Source organism: Dromiciops gliroides, chromosome X (genome assembly GCF_019393635.1).
Source record: "Dromiciops gliroides isolate mDroGli1 chromosome X, mDroGli1.pri, whole genome shotgun sequence".
NCBI lineage: Eukaryota > Metazoa > Chordata > Mammalia > Microbiotheria > Microbiotheriidae > Dromiciops > Dromiciops gliroides.
This window is the reverse complement of record NC_057867.1, coordinates 31730750-31748886: the sequence shown is the minus strand read 5'-3', so window position 1 is coordinate 31748886 and position 18137 is coordinate 31730750. Positions and strand designations below refer to the sequence as shown.

The following is an 18137-nucleotide window of genomic DNA, read 5'->3' as shown; positions in this document are numbered from 1 at the left end:
CAGACTGAGCATTTACACCTCAGAAATCAGCAAATGTGTCAGGGCTTTGTTAGTGATTTTGTTTTCTCGACAGAAGAAAGTGAGGGAGAAAATGTTAATGATGCGGATTAAATTTACAACTGTTGTGTGCACCCTTCCCCCCACCCCAATTAAAATGTTTCCCAGCATGCCACTGCCTCTAAGGTAGCACTGTCTAAAGCACCCTCGTTTTCACATGAAGTGGGGTATAGAGAGATGAAGCTAGTTGTACAAAAGGTTCATGGCCCACAAGATGCTCCACATACATTCCCTCTGCCCCCATTCAGAAGTAAGGAGGTGAATGACTGAAACCTTCTTAGATCTCTCCTAGCCTCCATTCTCATGTCCAGATATCCAAGGGAGAGGAAAGTTCTATAATCTTGGTCCAGTCATTTGCTGAAGCTTGTGTGTACCCCTGTCTACGGGGAGAGGCACCTTATGCTCTCCTTATCCTGAGCCTATAGAATCTCCTGCCACATCCTGTGGGAGCTTTTTAGGTGCCACTGAGCTCCATGACAATCATTAGCAGACCCTGTGGTCCTTTCCAAGGACTCAATTTCTCTTTCCATTTTTTCCTCTACCTCTCTTACATTTCCCTCTACCCCTCTTACTTTATCTTCAAAGTCTTTTGGGGCGCTTCTATGGCCTGAGACCAATTCATATAGCCCTGACGTTGCTATCCTTTTCTGAAGGTGTACCTCGATCTTCATCACTAAAGAAACTTTTTTTTCCCCTGGTGGGGCAATGAGGGTTAAGTGACTTGCCCAGGGTCACACAGCTAGTAAGTGTCAAGTGTCTGAGGCTAGATTTGAACTCAGGTCCTCCTGAATCCAGGGCTGGTGTTCTATCCACTGTACCACCTAGCTGCTCCATACCTTCCCTTTTCCTAGTCTGAGGTTTTCAGCTCAGGCTGTTGATCATTTGGTCAGGGAGGTGATATATAATGTCTAGTGTTTGGTGACCCAGACGCTAAGCTTTTAAAGAGCAGGATCTGTCTTGTGTCCCATGCGCTTAGCACAGTGCCTTACAGCCCCAGTAGCCACCCTGCCCTGCACCTCTTCACCACTGACAATGGCACAGTTCTACCCTCTCACCAGAACACAGGAGAAGAGCGTTTTCCCTCAGCCAAGCTTGAGTCTTTGGGCAAGCAGCTTTGCTACCAGATGTTTGGAGATACCCAGTTCAGGGTGATTGGTGGTGGTGGTTTTATCCCTTGCCGGACTGGCAGGGCTCACATAGAGCTGGAGGCAATGGGAGCAAGGAGTAAGCATAACTGCTCCCCTTATATTCTGGCTCCTGAGTCATTAGCCACAATTCCAGCCCTCCTCTCCACCTTATTACCATAACTGTCTGTGCAGTGGGAATTAAGACTTAGGGCTTCTCTGCCCAATTCTGGCAAAGGTCAGCATTGTGCCTCAGCATGTCATTTACAAGAGGTGCTGGGCTGGCTACGTAGTCCATAATAAATGAGACACGCCCCCATCAGCTAGAAATGGAGAGAAAGGCAGTTTGTACCAGGACCCCAACTGTTTGACCCCAGGGCAGTGCCCAGGCCATGGGTTCTTACTCTTTTTTGTTAGACTGGGCTGAAGTGTTTGTTACCCTTTGACAGTCTAGTGAAGCCTATGGGCTCCTTCTCAGGATATTTTTAAATGCATAAAAATATTATACAGGAAACCAATTATATTGAAATTGTTATAAAAGATATCTTTTTTAAAGTTCACAGAGCTCAGGTTAAGAACCCCCAGGTGTGGGAATTAGGTCCACCCAGTTCCTTTTTGATGCTTAAATCTTTTATTTATTTGTTTGTTTGTTTGTTTATTCATTCATTCATTTATTTTTGCAGGGCAGTGAGAGTTAAGTGACTTGCCCAGGGTCACACAGCTATTAAGTGTCAAGTGTCTGAGGCTGGATTTGAACTCAGGTCCTCCTGAATCCAGGGCTGGTGCTTTATCCACTGTGCCACCTAGCTGCCCCCTTAAGTCTTTTATGATTGACAGCACAGTACAGGGAAAGGAGGCAGAAGATCTGGTTTTACATTTGGTCTCTGTTGCTTACTACTTGACAATAGACAAGACACTTCAATTCCCTGGGCCTCAGTTTCCAACTCTGCAAAATGAAGGTTGGACTAAATGGCCTCTGGGGTGCTTTTCTGCTTTAGAGTTATGAACTCCCAATATCTGGATTAAGAGGAGAATGAAGATAGTACTATTAGCCCTCCACTGGAGGCTGGGGACTTGATGTGGTAGTCTGTCTCAAACATAACTTAGCTTCAAGCTGTTTATGTCCTGCTGAATGAATACTAGAGGAGCGTAGATTTAGAGGCCATCTAGTACAATCCCTTCATTTTACAGCTGAGGAAACTGAGGCTCAGAGAGGTTAATTAACTTAAGTGGCTCACAGCTCTAGCTGTCTGAGACAGAATTTGAACTTAGGTCTTCCTGGATCCAGGTCTGAGCCTTTATTCACTATTGTTGTTGTTGTTGTTGTTGGGTTTTTTTGTTTTGTTTTGTTTTTTGCTTTTTTGAGGGGGCAGGGCAATGAGGGTTAAGTGACTTGCCCAGGGTCACACTGCTAGTAAGTGTCAAGTGTCTGAGGCTGGATTTGAACTCAGGTCCTCCTGATTTCAGAGCCAGTGCTTTATCCACTGCAGCGCCACCTAGCTGCTGCCCCCACCACCACCATTAGACATGCTTGTAAAAGTGGACTGAGCAGAGGCTTTCTTTCACCTGATTCACTAGCTACTACACTGTTTTGAGCCTGGGTAACAGGGCAGCCATGCCCTGCATCCATCTTCTCTCATCCTTCTGTCCCCCTTAACCATCCTGTTGCTTTTATACATTTCTTGGCTTGCTATCAGTTTGACAGGGACAGAAATAGTGTATAGGTGTCCAAAATTGGGCTGGACTGAAGTGTTTGGGTCAGCAAAGGCAAGACATATTAGGTTGGTGCAGGGGTATCATTGCAAAATACAGAACCTGACCTGGACTCTGTAGCCAGCCTTTGGAGTGAAAGGGACAGGAAGTGGGTTTTGCTGTTGTGGGTCCCTTGTCAGTCCTCCAGTTCTAGAACTGGTGGATGTTCCAGAGGTCACCAACAACAACCTGCTGATCAGCCTCTCCACATATAGGGATGCTGATCAAACTGGTTACCAGCTGCTTCCGAGGTCTGCCCAGAGCCTGGCTTCTGTGGCTTCTCTCCCTCCGTGGCTTAGACAGGAACTAGCTCCTTTGCATATGCCAGCCTACTCACTGCTGAGAATATCCTTCCTGGTTTTCTCCTCACGAGTCCTTTGTCCCAGAATTCTGTCAGTGCTCATTGATACCCTCACTGCCAAGTTCTCACTTCCTATTTCCCCAGATTGATTTTTTCTGTTTTAAGGCCAATTATAAAATGATTGCTCAGCCATTTCACGAGTGTTCATTTTATACTGCCTTTCTCCTGTACAATACCAACACTGGCCCTTTGTGGGTCAGCTGGTGATTCCTTGGGCAAATATTTACCTCTGGTTCCTGCTGATGCCTTAGTGCAGAGCACTGCTGGGGAAGAGAAAAACCAAAGCCCTGCCTTCAACTCACTTCTGCACAGCCCATTCTTTGATTTCTTTTGTTTTTGTTTTTGTGGGGCAATGAGGGTTAAGCGACTTGCCCAGGGTCACACAGCTAGTAAGTGTCAAGTGTCTGAGGCCACATTTGAACTCAGGTGCTTTATCCACTGCAGCACCACCTAGCTGTCCCCTGCGCTGCCCATTCTTAGAACTACCTAAGCTTTCCTCTAATAGACTAGCCTGGGGCAGCTAGGTGGTGCAGTGGATAGAGCACCGGCCCTGGAGTCAGGAGTACCTGAGTTCAAATCCGGCCTCAGACACTTAACACTTACTAGCTGTGACCCTGGGCAAGTCACTTAACCCCAATTGCCTCACTAAAAACAAACAAACAAAAAAGCTCTAATGGACTAGCCTGGAAACCAGCTTAAGGTGAAAACTACCTTAACCACCCTGACATGGTAGCTTTTAGAGATGAACCAAATGGTTGTTAAGCCAGGCTTCGGTCTCATCTTTTCAAGACAAAATCTTCTATCTTCTCTCATTTTTCCTGCTGCTAGAGGCACAGTCTCTAACTTCTTCATGTGATTCCTCAATTGCAGAGGATTCAAACACAAGTCACACCAATGCTTTTGAATAGAGTGGGAAGAACACTGCCCAATTCTGTTCCATTAATGTAGCTTTTGTCCCTATTGCCTTACTGACTCAACTGATGGCCCATCATACTCCACATTTTTTGGGGGGGGGACTTTTGTAAGAAGTTCCCATTCCATAGTTGTGTGATTTCTTGCTGCTCCAAAATAAAGTATTGTCAATGCTTTTCCATTAAGAGTACCTCAGTGAGATGCAAATTAAAACAACTCTGAGGTACCACCTGACACCTATCAGATTGGCTAATATGACAAAAAAGGAAAATAATAAATGTTGGAGAAGCTGTGGGAGAATTGGAACACTAATGCATTGTTGGTGGAGCTGTGAACTGATACAACCATTCTGGAGAGCAATCTGGAATTATGCCCAAAGGGCTATAAAGCTGTGCATACCCTTTGACACAGCAATACCACTTTGGGGTCTTTTCCCCAAAGAGATCATAGAAAAGGGAAAAGGACTCACATGTACAAAAATATTTATAGCTGCTCTTTTTGTGGTGGCAAGGAATTGGAAATTGAGGGGTTGCCCATCAATTGGGGAATGGCTGAACAAGTTGTGGTATATGAATGTAATGGAATTCTATTGTGCTGTAAAAAACAATGAGCAGGAGGAGTTCAGAGAAACCTGGAGGGACTTGCATGAACTGATGAGTGAGATGAGCAGAACCAGAAGAGCATTGTACACAGTATCATCAACATTGTGTGTTGATCTACTGTGATGGACTATATTCTTCTCACCAATGCAATGGTACAGAAGAGTTCCAGGGGACCCATGATGGAAGAAGATCTCCAAATCCAGAGAAAAAAAAAAAAAAGAACTGTGGAGTATAGATGCTGATTGAACCATACTATCTCTTTTGCTTTTGGTGCTGTTGTTTTTCTATTTTGAGGTTTTTCCTCATTGCTCTGATTCTTCTCTTATAACATGACTAATGCAGAAATGTTTAATGTTATTATGTATGTATGTATGTATGTATATATATATATATATATGACCTATATCAGATTACCTGCTGGCTAGGGAGGGGGGAGGGAGGGAGAAAAATCTGAAATTGGAAAGCTTGTATAAACAAATATTGAGAACTATTTTTATATGTAACTGGAAAAAAATAAAATACTTTTATCAGAAAAAAAAGAGTACCTCAGTGGGGGGGGGCAGCTGGGTGGCACAGTGGATAAAGCACCGGCCCTGGATTCAGGAGGACCTGAGTTCAAATCCGGCCTCAGACACTTGACACTTAATAGCTGTGTAACCCTGGGCAAGTCACTTAACCCTCACTGCCCCACCAAAAAAAAGTACCTCAGTGCATCTTTTTTGCAAATTAAGGAGTACGTTTTATGAATTTCTTTTTTTTTACTATTTTTTTTTTTGCAGGGCAATGAGGGTTAAGTGACTTGCCCAGAGTCACACAACTAGTGTCAAGTGTCTGAGGCTGGATTTGAACTCAGGTTCTCCTGAATCCAGGGCCAGTGCTTCATCCACTGCGCCACCCAGCCGCCCCATGAATTTCTAATCCCTTCTTTTCCCACCCTGCATCTCCTCACTCACCCAAAGCAGGCCACGAATCCCCTCAAAACGCAAATCAAGAGACTGGAGAGGAAGAGTCAAAACACAGCTTGCTTTATTCTTAAGATGCAGGTGGTGTTGGCGGATGTCTACAGAGGATGGGGTAGCCTGCATGCTACCAATCATGGAGCCTCAGAATTGAAAGGGACCTCAGAGGGCATCTAGTCTGGCATCCTACCGACTGCAGGAAACCCTTCTTCGGCATCCCTGACAGGTGGTCCTCCAGACTCTGTTTTAATGACCAAATGAGACTGCCCGGTCCATCATTGGGCTACTCGTTGTTAGGAAGCCCTTCCTGATGTTGAACTGAAATCTGCCTTCCTGTAACTTTCACCCACTAGTCCTACTTGGGCCCTCTGGGGACAAGCAGAAAAAGTTCAATCCCTCTTCAGCCCTTCCATCACGCAAAGACTGATCATCTCCACTTCCTTCCTCCCCTTGACCAAGTCTGCTCCAGGTTAAACATCTGCAGCTCCTTCGGCTATTTACCAAATGACAATACCGAGTCCTCTTACCGCCCTGCTCACCCTTTCTCTGAACACTTTCCAACTCGTCAATGTCCCTCCTAACTGGTGCTGTCCGGAAGTGAACACAACACCGATGGGACTGACTAGGGAGGAGTACATCGGAGTTATCACTTCCCTAGTCCTGGACATTGGCTGGTGGGGAAGGAAGTGTTCCAGACCAGTGAGGCAGCAGCCATCTTACACACGGGACCTTCTTCCAGTCCACTTGTGATGCCCCCCACCCTATCCTGGGTCCCATACTTCACCATTCCCCCTCTCCCGCTTCCCCCCCCCTCCCCAGACCCTTCCCTCCCCCCCCTACCCTCCCAACCTTCTTCCCGGACAGACATCACTCTCAGCTCCTGGCTATTCGACTTAAGGAGCTGCTGGCTTCTGGGCAGGTTCACAAAACATAAAAACAAATATTGGCAAGCACAGAAAAAGGATAAAGACCACAAAATCAGGGTTGCTTTTGTCCATGAATGAGAGGCTTCCGGTGGGCCCCCAGTAGACACAGCACAGTGGACAGTGAGCTGAGGGAAGCATGACCATCCACAGGGACTTTTGTGCTCAAAGAAGAAGTCTGTGCTCGAAATCCAAGGTAAGGAAATGCTCTGTGCTTGGTAAAGTCTTCCTCCCTCCCCAAACTTTTCATTTAGTTTCCCAGTATTCTTATACCCCAGCTGGATGGGGGGGGGGTGTATGGGTGGGTGTATATTCTTGTGTGTCTCTTACACACACACACACACACACACACACACACCACCACCACCACCACCACCACCACCCACTGCAGGCCTGCCACCTTAATGTTGGCCTTGGGTGTGCAGATAATTTGGGTTTCTTATAAACACACACACACACACACACACACACACACACACACACACACACAGCAGGCCTGACACCTTAATGTTGACCTTGGGTATGCAGATAACTTGGGTTTCTTACACACACACACACACACATACACCCACACACCCACAGCAGGCCTGCCACCTTAACATTGACTTTGGGTGTGCAGATAATTTGGGTTTCTTATACACACACACACACACACACACACACACACAGCAGGCCTGACACCTTAACGTTGACTTTGGGTGTGCAGATAACTTGGGTTTCTTACACACACACACACACAAACACACACACACACACACACACACACACACACACATACACCCACACACCCACAGCAGGCCTGCCACCTTAACATTGACTTTGGGTGTGCAGATAACTTGGGTTTCTTACACACACACACACACATTCACACCACACCCTAGTCTCTGAGGGAAAGGGCCTGTGAAACAGGAGATTCATTGGACTGTGTGTGCTGTGGCAGGAGGGAGCCCCCCGTGTGGCTGGGCTGAGGGCCCCTCTGGGAGAGGGCCCCTCTTGGGGCAGGGCCTCTGTGGGAGGCTCACACGGTGGTGACAGAGAGGAGGGGGTTGTAGACTCTCTTCCCGTCGGCTGAGCGGGTGCCGTGGGCCAGCATCTCTTGGATGGTGATCCAGTTGTCCAGGATCTTCCTGTTCCTCTTCTTCATGGTCTTGCGGTGGCTCAGCGCAATGATGTTGAGCTCAGGCTTGCTCTCGGCGCTCTGTTGCTCCTTCAGACACTCCAGCCGGCTCTGCATCATGAACTCTCGCCGCTTCCGCTGCTCTCGGGCCCGGATCAGGTGCTGCTTCCGTTCTTCCTTGCTCCAGTAGCGCCCCATCTTCATCTCGCTCACGGCGTCGTCGTCGGTGGTCATGCCGCTCCGCTCCTCGCGGATCTTCAGGGCCCGGGCCTTCAAGAGCCGGTCACGCACCGGTCGCTTGGCCACATAGCGAGTTCCATCGCTTCGCACCTTCACCTTCCACTCCATGCGTGGGGCCTCTGCCCCTCCCACTTTGGGGCTGGCCAGGGAGTCCTTGCACATGCTGGCCAGGCTCAGGGGGTTGTGGCCTAGTTCCTCCAAGCCCCGGGCCTGAGTCAGCTGCACGCAGCTGTGGTAGCGCTCGCTCGCCTGGCCCTGTACACGGTGGCGCCTGGACAGGTACGGACTGCCTTCCGCTCCCACCTGCTCCAGGGGCCCTCCGGCCTTGGGCCCTCGGCGCAGTCGATCTTCAGCATGCGGCCTCTGGCCAACCTCGCCATCCCGGGAGAGGGAACGGAACTTGGCCGGGCTCCCATCCGGGGGGCCGGCCTTGTGGGGGCCGCACGGGGTCTGGTTGAGGTTCGAGTTTCCTGGGGCCGCCTTGAAGATGGTGTCGGTGACCCGCCTCAAGGGGCTCTCCAGCAGGGGTTCCATGAGCAATGGGGTGCTGCGGCAGCTCTCGCCCGTGTTGTAGGCGCTCGTGCTATCTTTGTCCGACTTCTCGGGCAGCTCGGTGATGTCGGAGAGCTCGTGCTTCTTGGGCTCGCTGGCCCCGAAGTCATAGAGGCTCTCCTCCTCCAACAGCCACGCCTTCATGCAGCGCTCGCGGAGCTGCTGCATCTTCTGGGCGCGCAGAATGTTCCGGCACTTGAACTCCAGGTGCCGCAGCTCCTCCTCAAGCATGGCCATCTCATGGCCCAGGCTCTCGTTGCGGTTCACGTCCAGGGAGCCGTTGCCCCCTCCCGCCCTGGGGAAGAAGAGCCCTAGCTGGTTGCCGTTCTCGAGGTGACATTTGATCTCCAGCAGCTCCCGATAACGCTCGTACTCCTCGTCCGTGAGACCCGGGACGTCCCCAGCACCGAGGCCAGCTCCCTCGGCCAGGAGGGAGTCCATGCTGAAGTGGAAGTCCCGGCTGTGCAGCGCGTCGCCTTGGAGGCCAAACTTGCGCAGACTCCCGGGAGTGTTCGTGCTGCTCGGGGCCTCATCTCCCAGCAGGTCATGCTCGGAGCTCTCCTCGTTTCGGGTGCTTTCGTCGGTCCGGCCCACCCCACTGTCCAACTCTTGGCTATTGTTCAGCCCCGGGCCTGTACTGGAAGCTCCCTTTCCATCTTCATTTTCAAGCTGGGGACAGAGAGACAGGTTGGGGGTCCGAGCAGGCCTAGACAGAATGCAACTCTGGGGGCCGAGAGAGGGTGCCAAGCGGTGTTTGGGCAATATGGGCATATGGATAATTCCTTCTTCTCCTCCTGGGGCTCTTCTCCTACTCGTCAGTTCCTTCGCACCACCTCTCCCACGATGCCCTTCCTTAACGTAGGGCATATCCTTCCCTAGAATACCTTGGACCCTCCCCTTTTCTCACCTGATGGGCAGAGGGGGACTTAAGCTTCGGGACCGGCAGCTCCCCCTCATTCTCAGAGCCGAAGTCATCTAAGAAGTCCTCACGGTCGCTGTCCTTCCACCGCTTGGTCAGCTAGAGAGAAAAGTCAAGGACTAGAGTTGTTGTGCCAAGGCCCCCCTGGCATCACGCTGAAGGGTGAGCTCAGGCCGGCCTAAGAAAGAGGTGGACTTCCTCGTCCCCTTTGCCATTCATGCAGCAGTTTTCTCCCTACATGGTACCTCCAAAGGGTAGAAGCCCTAGTCTGTCATTGCTACATTTGATTCTCCTTCCCTGCCACCCCCCTTTAATCCCACTGGGTATGATTACCTCAGTTTCAGGCCGAGCCACAAGCAGCGAAATGTTGGTATTCTCCTCTTGGGTCAAGATGGCTACTGCCTCCTCACGATTCTGGACGTCCATGCCGTTTATCTTGGATAGGGCAAGGGAAGGGGATAAAGACACAATCCGGCCAGCCAAGTAGCCAGCACATCAGGAGCAAATACTGGGAGCTCCCCACTTTGGGCTCTGCTCTTCTTTCTCTCTCTCTCTCTCTCTCTCTCTCTCTCTCTCTCCCCTCCCTCCCTCCCTCCCTCTCTCTCCTTCCTTCTTTCTTTCTTTCTCTCCTTTCTTTCTTTCTCCTTCCTTCCTTCTTTCTTTCTTTCTTTCTCTCTCCTTCCTTCCTTCTTTCTTTCTCTCTCCTTCCTTCCTTCTTTCTTTCTCTTTCTCCTTCCTTCCTTTTCTTTCTCTCTCCTTCCTTCCTTCTTTCTCTCTCCTTTCTTTCTCTCCTTCTTTCTTTCTCTCTCCTTCCTTCTTTCTTTCTTTCTCTCTCCTTCCTTCCTTCTTTCTCTCTCCTTCCTTCCTTCCTTCTTTCTCTCTCCTTCCTTCCTTCTTTCTTTTTTCTCTCTCTTTCCTTCTTTCTTTCTTTCTTTCTTTTTTTTGCAGGGCAATGAGGGTTAGGTGACTTGCCCAGGGTCTCACAGCTAGTAAGTGTCAAGTGTCTGAGGCTGGATTTGAACTCAGGTCCTCCTGAATCCAGGGCCGGTTCTTTGTCCACTACAGTGCCACCTAGCTGCCCCTCTGCTCTACTTTCAGGGGAGACACTCCTCCCTACCTGGGATGCCCTCTCCCTGTCTCTTGCCCGAAGCTGCCTATTCTTTAAATACCCTGACCTCAGTTCACATCATCACAGTGGAGACAAGATCCACTTCTAGGAAGAGTTTAATAAAATACAAACTATTCTCAAAGATATCACAGGACAGTTCATCTGTGGTTGTCAAATGAGGGCTGCTTTTGGTGCTTCAAGGAGGGAGAGGGCCCTGGGGGCTTGGGAAGGCAAGTGAGGCTTCATGACGATGGGGGAACTTGAGCTATACCTTACAAGATGGACAGGCTGTGGAGAGGGCAGGATAGGACATCCCTGCCAGGGGAGGTACAGCCTAACCCATGCTTGGAAGTTGGAAGGCCCCAGTATGTTCTGCAGATGGCGGGAGGAACAGTTTGACCAGCACAGGCATATAAGAGAAGGCTCAAAATGACTGGGAGCCAGACTGCAGAAGCCCCCCTCCTGACTTTATGGGCTAAAGACCCAGAGCCACAGGGTAAGGATGGAACGAGCCAGATCCAGCTAGTCATTTCCAGGCCCAGGTGCAGCTGCAAGTATGAGGTTAAAGTGTCTGCACATCTTCTTGTAGTGATGGGGACCACTGAACTTTTCAGACTAGGGTGGGCTCAGAGACAGCCTTAGCAAAGGCTGCAGGAAATGGGAGCCTTCTCACCCTGTCCAGATTCCACAAGACATGAAAGCAACAGCTCAGAAGGCAGTAGGGGGAACTGGGGCAGGTCGTCTGAACTGACACCCTTGGGCAACTGTTGGGACAGGGCAGTCATTCTATCTGGTCCCTAGGGAGGACTCTGGCCAGGAAGGGGAGAAACAGTCATCTCCATTTACCAAACCTGAGTCCCTTCAGCTCAAAGAAGCACTCCTAGCACAGAGAGCCCCATACAGAGCCCCAACCCCAGAGAATGGGCGTGTCATCTGGGTTCTCCTTCTTCCCCTTGTGAAACAGGATTGAAGAGAGCTGGCTGGTAGAGGAGAGGCAGGCCAGGTGGTAGGAAAACTTGTACCACGCCCCCCATTCCCATTCCAAGGCTCACCTGGATGATGCGGTCCCCTTCTCGGATCCGGCCATCTTTGGCTGCAATGCTGTTGGGATTTACCTGCAGGAGTCACGCAAAGTGGGGATAGTACTAGCCACTCCCAGGGAAGGACAGGGTGCATCAGAATGTTTCAGGCCCACTTTGCAGAGGAAGGGGATGGAGCAGCCCTTGGGACTCTTCAAGGAAGTCTTCTGTGGAGGTGCTCTGGCTAGCCCCTGGCCTTGGTCATTAGCAAAGCAGGGCAAGGTGTGGCCCTCAGAGACCCTTCCTAAACTGTGAGCCTGTGAGATGACTGGGTATGTGTTTTTCCACTTGCTGGGTAAGAAGATGGTGCCTTTCAAACATACAAGTCCCTCCTCTGCCCCCACCTCATCATTCCTGACTATTGCAACTGGTACCTGTGGACCATCTGACAGAGGCAGCTGCCTCAGGAGGGGAGCTTTATTCCCCCCTTCACAACTGGCCAGTGGCTTGGGTGATCCTTGATAGGGGCCACTTTCCATGTCCCTGTCTCTGTTTCCCACGTTAGGCAAATGAAAACCCTGTTGAGTGCTGGGAAGTGAAGAGTTATCTGGAGGGTGGGGGGCAGTCACTGGCTTCAAATGCTGCCTCTGCCATTTACTATCTGTATAACTTGGGACAACTCCCTTCCCTCCCTGGGCCTCAGTTTCCTCCTCTGTAAAGTGCGTGTGTCTGTGTGTGTGTGTGTGAGGGGGTTGGGCTAAGTCAAGTCTAAGGTCCCTTCTAGCTCAATGTAGGATCCCATAATTCAGAGCAAAGGGATCAGCCCTTCTTAGTATTAAAGGCATGGGCAATAGCAGAGATATGGGAGTGCCAGGTTAAATCCTGCCCACACCCCCAGCCTCCACCCTACCCCCACTCCCCACCCCCTACCCCCACCTCCACCCCAGCTTCAAGCAGAAGCTCGATGCTGAGCTGCTGGGCATGAGGCAGAGGGAATGTTCTTAGACCCTACCACTCTGAAGGTCCCTGGCAGTCTCTGGACTAGTGAGGAGAATCATTGGAAAGCATGTTGTCCAACGCTGAGGTTCAGAGAGAAGGGGATAGTTCAGAGTGGCAGCCCCAAGGCCCAGGATGGCAGCGTCCGAGACACTTGCACCCCCCACCCTACCCTTACATGCAAATCAAGTCCTACCTCTCCAACATAGATCCCTAGATCCTCTTCATCGTCCGTTCGGTAGCAAACCATCAAGCCCAACTTGTCCCGGTGACTGGCTTTATACAACTCCACCTCCTGCCGTGCAGGGGGAGCGGGGGAATGGAGAACAGAAACCCCAGGGGAATGCATGAGTGATGCAGCCTGAAGCCAGGCCAGGGGCAGGACGATGCCACCCCAAAGCATCCCCTCTACCCGGGGAGCACCTCACCTCTTCTCTCACATCACCTACACTGGAGCTAAATACAAGTGTCTATCTCTTGGGTTTGAGATGCGTCCTCACTTCCCCTCAAAAAATGTGATTTGTTCAACGAAGGCCCCCTGCTCACAAACCCCGGGACACACACGAGGAAACATATGAGACACCAGACACACAGGAAGACATAGACTCACCTACACAGAGCAAACACGGGAGCTAAACCCACACCCTCCTTCATGCCCAAGACTGGCCAAGGCCACAAGGGACAGGCTGAGCACGCTGAATGCCGCAAACTGACCCAGGGGGCGTGCCCATGAGCCCCTTCTTTGGCCCTTCTTCCCTGGGAATCTTCTGCCTCCTCTCATCGCTCCCCAAGCAGAGGACAGTTCGAAAGGTACCACCCAAGAGTGACCACTGAGAATGGCTGCCTCTCACCTGTCTCCCTCAAGCTCACCTCATACTCCAGCTCATCCACACGGTCTGCCTCCTGCTGGCTGCCCTCCATGAACTCCGCTGGGTCATAATACTCATGGCCGATGGGGGGGCTGCCCAGGAGAAGGTGGGAGGGGTCAGGACAACCAACCATCCATCTATCTCCCCACCTCCCACCAGCTCAGGGGTCTGGCATATCTAGCTCCCTACAAGTAGCCAGGGATCTTGAGTATAGCTGGGCCGTACTAGACAGCTACCCTAGGCTCTGATGGACCCTGAGGTCCCCTCAAGAGTGAGCCTACTGAATTCCGTTCCTTTCGAGCCAGCTCATTCATGCAGAGGCCAGAAATGCTTTATGGAGCGTCCAAGGGTCCAGAAGGGAAGACCAAGGATGCCTAGCAGCCCCCCAGGTTCGCACAACTGCACCATCCAGCCCAGATGACTACTCCTCGCCACCCCCACCCCATTAAATGGTCCCATCCCATGCAGTGCCCCCAGGAGTTAACCAGGCCCAAACAGATTCTCCAGGACCAGAGCTGGGATGATGATGTCCCCTCAGGTATTGCTTTCCAATCCCCAGGAAATGATTAGCACCAAGGTCAGCAACAGCCCTTCTTCCCTATCTCCTACCTCAGATTGAGGAGAGGGGGTTCTGGGAGCAAGCAGCTCCCCTGCGATCTGGCTGGAAGATTAGTGGTGTCAGTGCCCGAACATGTGGCATGTGGGAGCACACACACTATTGATGGCCCAACTGGAAGAAGGCGTAAAGCAGAGAAATGAAAGAAAGGAGGCAGGCAAGAGATGGGAAGAGATCCAGAGAGGTGAGGGAAACAAGAGAGAGGAAGAAGAAGGCAGGAGAATTCGAGGGCATGAAGCAGAAGGATATGTGGAAGAAGAGAAAGAATGAAGGACCGACTCATTCCCTCCCCATCACATCGATTTGCAAGGAATAATCTGCAACCAGTTCCATGCCAGCAGAGGGGGGCTTGCCTCCCTTGAGCCCTGGGAGGAGATGAAGGGAGGAAGGCCTGAGTTACAGCTTCCTGATCCCATCACTGGATGGTGAGAAGCCTTAGACAAGTGGCCCTGAGGCTCGATCATGAGTCCGACATAGACCTTCTGGGAGGCAGCCACGGGACTGTAACGTGCCCAGCCCCTTCCAGGGGAGGCTTTCCACAAGGAAGGAAAGCAGCCGATCTGAAGAGGTGTAGGCTGAACATTCTGCCTCTGGAGCCCAGGTCAGGCTTGGCCAATGGACCCAGATGCCCCTCTCTGGAGGAAGGGCCCGGAGCCCTCCTGGGGGCAACTCACAGCTCAGAAAGGACGTACGGCTCCAGGATGACCATGGGCGGAGTGGGAGGGCGCAACTTGCCCAGCGCCATGATATGTTCGAAGGTGATGTCAGTCTGGGTGCCACTGTCCACCAGCTGCAGGTCGTGGCAGGAGCCGGCCCCCCGGAGCCTGGGGCTTCGTCTTAGCACCTGGATTACCAGGGGCTCCTTGGAGGAGCGCAGGGCTTCCAGGGTTTGCTCCTGAGACAGTTTGGAGAGCTCCTTTCCATTCACCTGTGGGCAGAGACATGCCCACATCAGCACCATGGAAAGGGGGACGAGAAGGGGACCCACAAGTCAGAGGCAGCCCCAGCCTGGCAGGCCTTGGGCATGACGCTCATTGCCTGAGCTCGCCAAGCAATAGCCCCAAACTCATCCGGTCTTCATCCTAGAACTTTGATTCCCATTCCCATTTCTACCATCCTGCTCCTTATGGGCAGACGGCATATGCAAACCCCCCTCAGGCAAGGCTTGGCGCCAGAGGAGAGACCCATGTGGGCCTGGTGTCTGAGGGGCAGGGTCAGCAGGCTTCACTACAACAAGAGACGTCTCTCCATGCCAACAGCAGATCCCAGAACTTCCTCCACCTTCCTCAGCTTTAGCCAGCATGAAGGTGTTTTAGGAAGGATCAGATCAGTGTCACCTGGAATCTGTAAAATCCTTTGGCATCATCAGCACCCCAAATGTGGTAGGTACACTACCAAGGTGATGGTGGGGGTGGGCCAGGAGGTTGATAAGTGTGAGCCCTAAGCATCCAGGAAGCTTCTACGAGGTCCCCACTCCATGCATAGAAATGGAGAGGGGAAGGAATGCAGAAAAAATGTAAACAAGTCCCTGCCCTCAGTAAGCTTCCAATATAGCTAGACGAGAAAACATATCCACAAGGCAAGATGGTTAACAATATAAGGCAGTCTGTGATAAATCAATGTCGAAGGAGTTGAGGGGCCTTGTGCTAGACCTTGAAGAACAGCTAGAAATGGAACAATCCCCCCTCCTGGTAGAGAGAATGTATTCTGGGTGGATGAAGTGTAATGACAAAAACAAAGTTCCAGAGAGGAATGAGCTTGGGGGGAGGGGGGGCGGGGGAGGGTGGAAAGGAGACCAGCCTGGCCAGGGCAAGGGGTACACAGGAGAACAGTAAGAGAAGAGGCCAGATTGGGAAGATCCACCAGTCTCCAGATACAACTTCTGTATCTTCCAACTGACCAAGCCACCAACTGAGCTTCCAACTGAGCCCAAGCCACTATTCAGCCAGATTTCTCTGTCTCTGTACCTTCTTTCTCATCCATATTTTCAAAACCCTTCTGAGGTCACTCGGTTCCTTTCCTCTTCTAAACCTCACTGTCTCTAACTCCCTTTTGGCTCTCCTGTCCACCACCTCCTAACCTAAATTAGCTGCCTTTATGTCTCTCCCAGTATTTGAAGGAGACCCTGAGAATCCTGGGAAGCTGAATATGACCTAAGCCCTCCATCCCAATCTAAGGCGACAAATCCCACCTTTTGCAAGGGTCTGCTGCACCGAGGGGTAAGTGTCCAATTCATACAATTGCTATATGCATTGTTCATGATTTTTTTTTCATTCAAGTTTACAGTCAGCATCACCAATTTCCAGCTAGAGGGGGCCAATCTCCTGACTTTAAGAAGAGGAAACCAAGGCCTCCTACTTAAGAAGAGAAGGTGATCTGCCCACAATCGCACAGGTAGTAAGCAGCAGAAGTGGGATTTGAACCTGGGGCCTCTACCTCTAAAGCCAGTGTTTTCTTTCCTGAATCACACTTCCTCCACTGGGGAAACATGACACATACACAAATAAGTCTAATGTAGAATGTGACGAGGCAAAGGTGAAAACCAGACAAAGCAATCTAGAAAATCAAGGGAAGGATAGATATGGTAAAATGTTGTCTCTAAATAGTTCTATGTGGCTAATATTGGCACATAGGCATTCCCTACCCATTATTTTAGATGAGCATACCATGTATTATCTTTGATGGGCCTGTACTACTGAGCACATGCTGCTCTACTGACCACATGGTCATTTCCAGGCTTCAAGAACACAAGTTGAAGCACTTCTTGGCCTTTTAACAGGGTGAGGTGTAGCTAGAACTAATTCATAGCGTTCTGTTTATGGCAAGAGTCATAATTTGTGGATAGAAGCCACAAAAGTTCTTAGTATGGCCATGAGCAAATGAGGCAGTGTTCTGCCAAGTTCCTTCCCTGGGTCCTCACGGCTACTCTTCCTTGTTCAGAAGCTGCCAGCTTCTTGGGAAGCAAACATGGAACTGGAAGGTCTTTACCACCCTCTGGCAGGGTATCACAAACCTGTGCTGTAACTCACTTTGTACTAAGACTGCTGGATTCCCAGTGCAGGGAAACAGGGTGAGAGTTGGAAAAGACCAGGATGGGACAGTACCAAGGCTTCTTCAGAGGGCTGGGATCCAAGGGATTGATATGAGCAGGGAAACCATCTGCTTAAGTGGATTCAAGTTGCAAGGTCAGGAATGGATCACAAAACAAGGCCTCCTGTCAGAGGAGTCAAACACTGGCTAACTCAGCCCTCCTCCCTAAGGCTTCTAGCTTTCATGGTAGCTGCTTGTCTTCCCCTATAATGATAGGTGAAGAAGGTCCAGTGTGGCCCTTCCTTACTCAGCTGTGGTACCTAGTGTGAGGCATGTTGTCTTTTCATCTGGTCATACTTTTCTGGCTTTTGCCATGCTACTATTCCCAATAACCTTATTTGGGGACATTTGGTGGTATCTGTGTAAAACAACTAAAATCTTCCATCATTTTCCTTCACCTCACTAAAGTTTTATCATTCACCTTTTTTTTTTTTGGTCGGGGCAATGGGGGTTAAGTGACTTGCCCAGGGTTACACAGCTAGTAAGTGTCAAGTGTCTGAGGCTAGATTTGAACTCAGGTCCTCCTGAATCCAGGGCTGGTGTTTTATCCACTGTTCCACCTAGCTGCCCCCCACCTCACTAAACTTTTTTGGATATTGGGGTGTTAGGAAAGCAGATCTTAGGCAAAGAACTACAGGCAAAGAGCTACAAGAATATATATGTGTGTGTGTGTATGTATATCATGTGCTATAATTGAGAACAATCTGTTTTAGGGAATGTTTCACAAGCATCCTCAACCATTTCCAATAAGCTAGATGAGAAAGAGGTCATGTGTCTTTGGGTAGGGTCTTGTGTCTTCACAAAAACCAGCATGTGATGGCTTATAAAGCACACACGTATAGCATGAACAGGAGTTTGCTGTTTGGTGAGATGTGTTCACACCTGTGGTGTGCATGTATGTAAAGAATAGGGGTGTGTCTG

General features: G+C 50.4%; 1 protein-coding gene across 4 annotated transcripts in view; it reads right to left on the bottom strand.

Moving 5' to 3' along the window:
* Positions 1–7499: 7499 nt before the first annotated feature.
* The window catches only part of PDZD4 (PDZ domain containing 4), a 28513-nt gene continuing 17875 nt past the window's right edge, over positions 7500–18137 (bottom strand). Inside the window, exons 2-8 of one of the 4 annotated variants that reach the window (XM_043974894.1) lie at positions 14801–15054; positions 13512–13602; positions 12838–12936; positions 11679–11741; positions 9852–9953; positions 9507–9617; positions 7500–9268 (exon numbers count right to left, since the gene is read on the bottom strand). In XM_043974894.1, the coding sequence (XP_043830829.1) occupies positions 7709–9268; positions 9507–9617; positions 9852–9953; positions 11679–11741; positions 12838–12936; positions 13512–13602; positions 14801–15054 (2280 nt within the window). In that variant the 3' untranslated portion in view covers positions 7500–7708. The remainder of the gene's footprint in view (positions 9269–9506; positions 9618–9851; positions 9954–11678; positions 11742–12837; positions 12937–13511; positions 13603–14800; positions 15055–18137) is intronic. The other 3 variants (XM_043974895.1, XM_043974897.1, XM_043974896.1) reach the window with 3 other exon arrangements.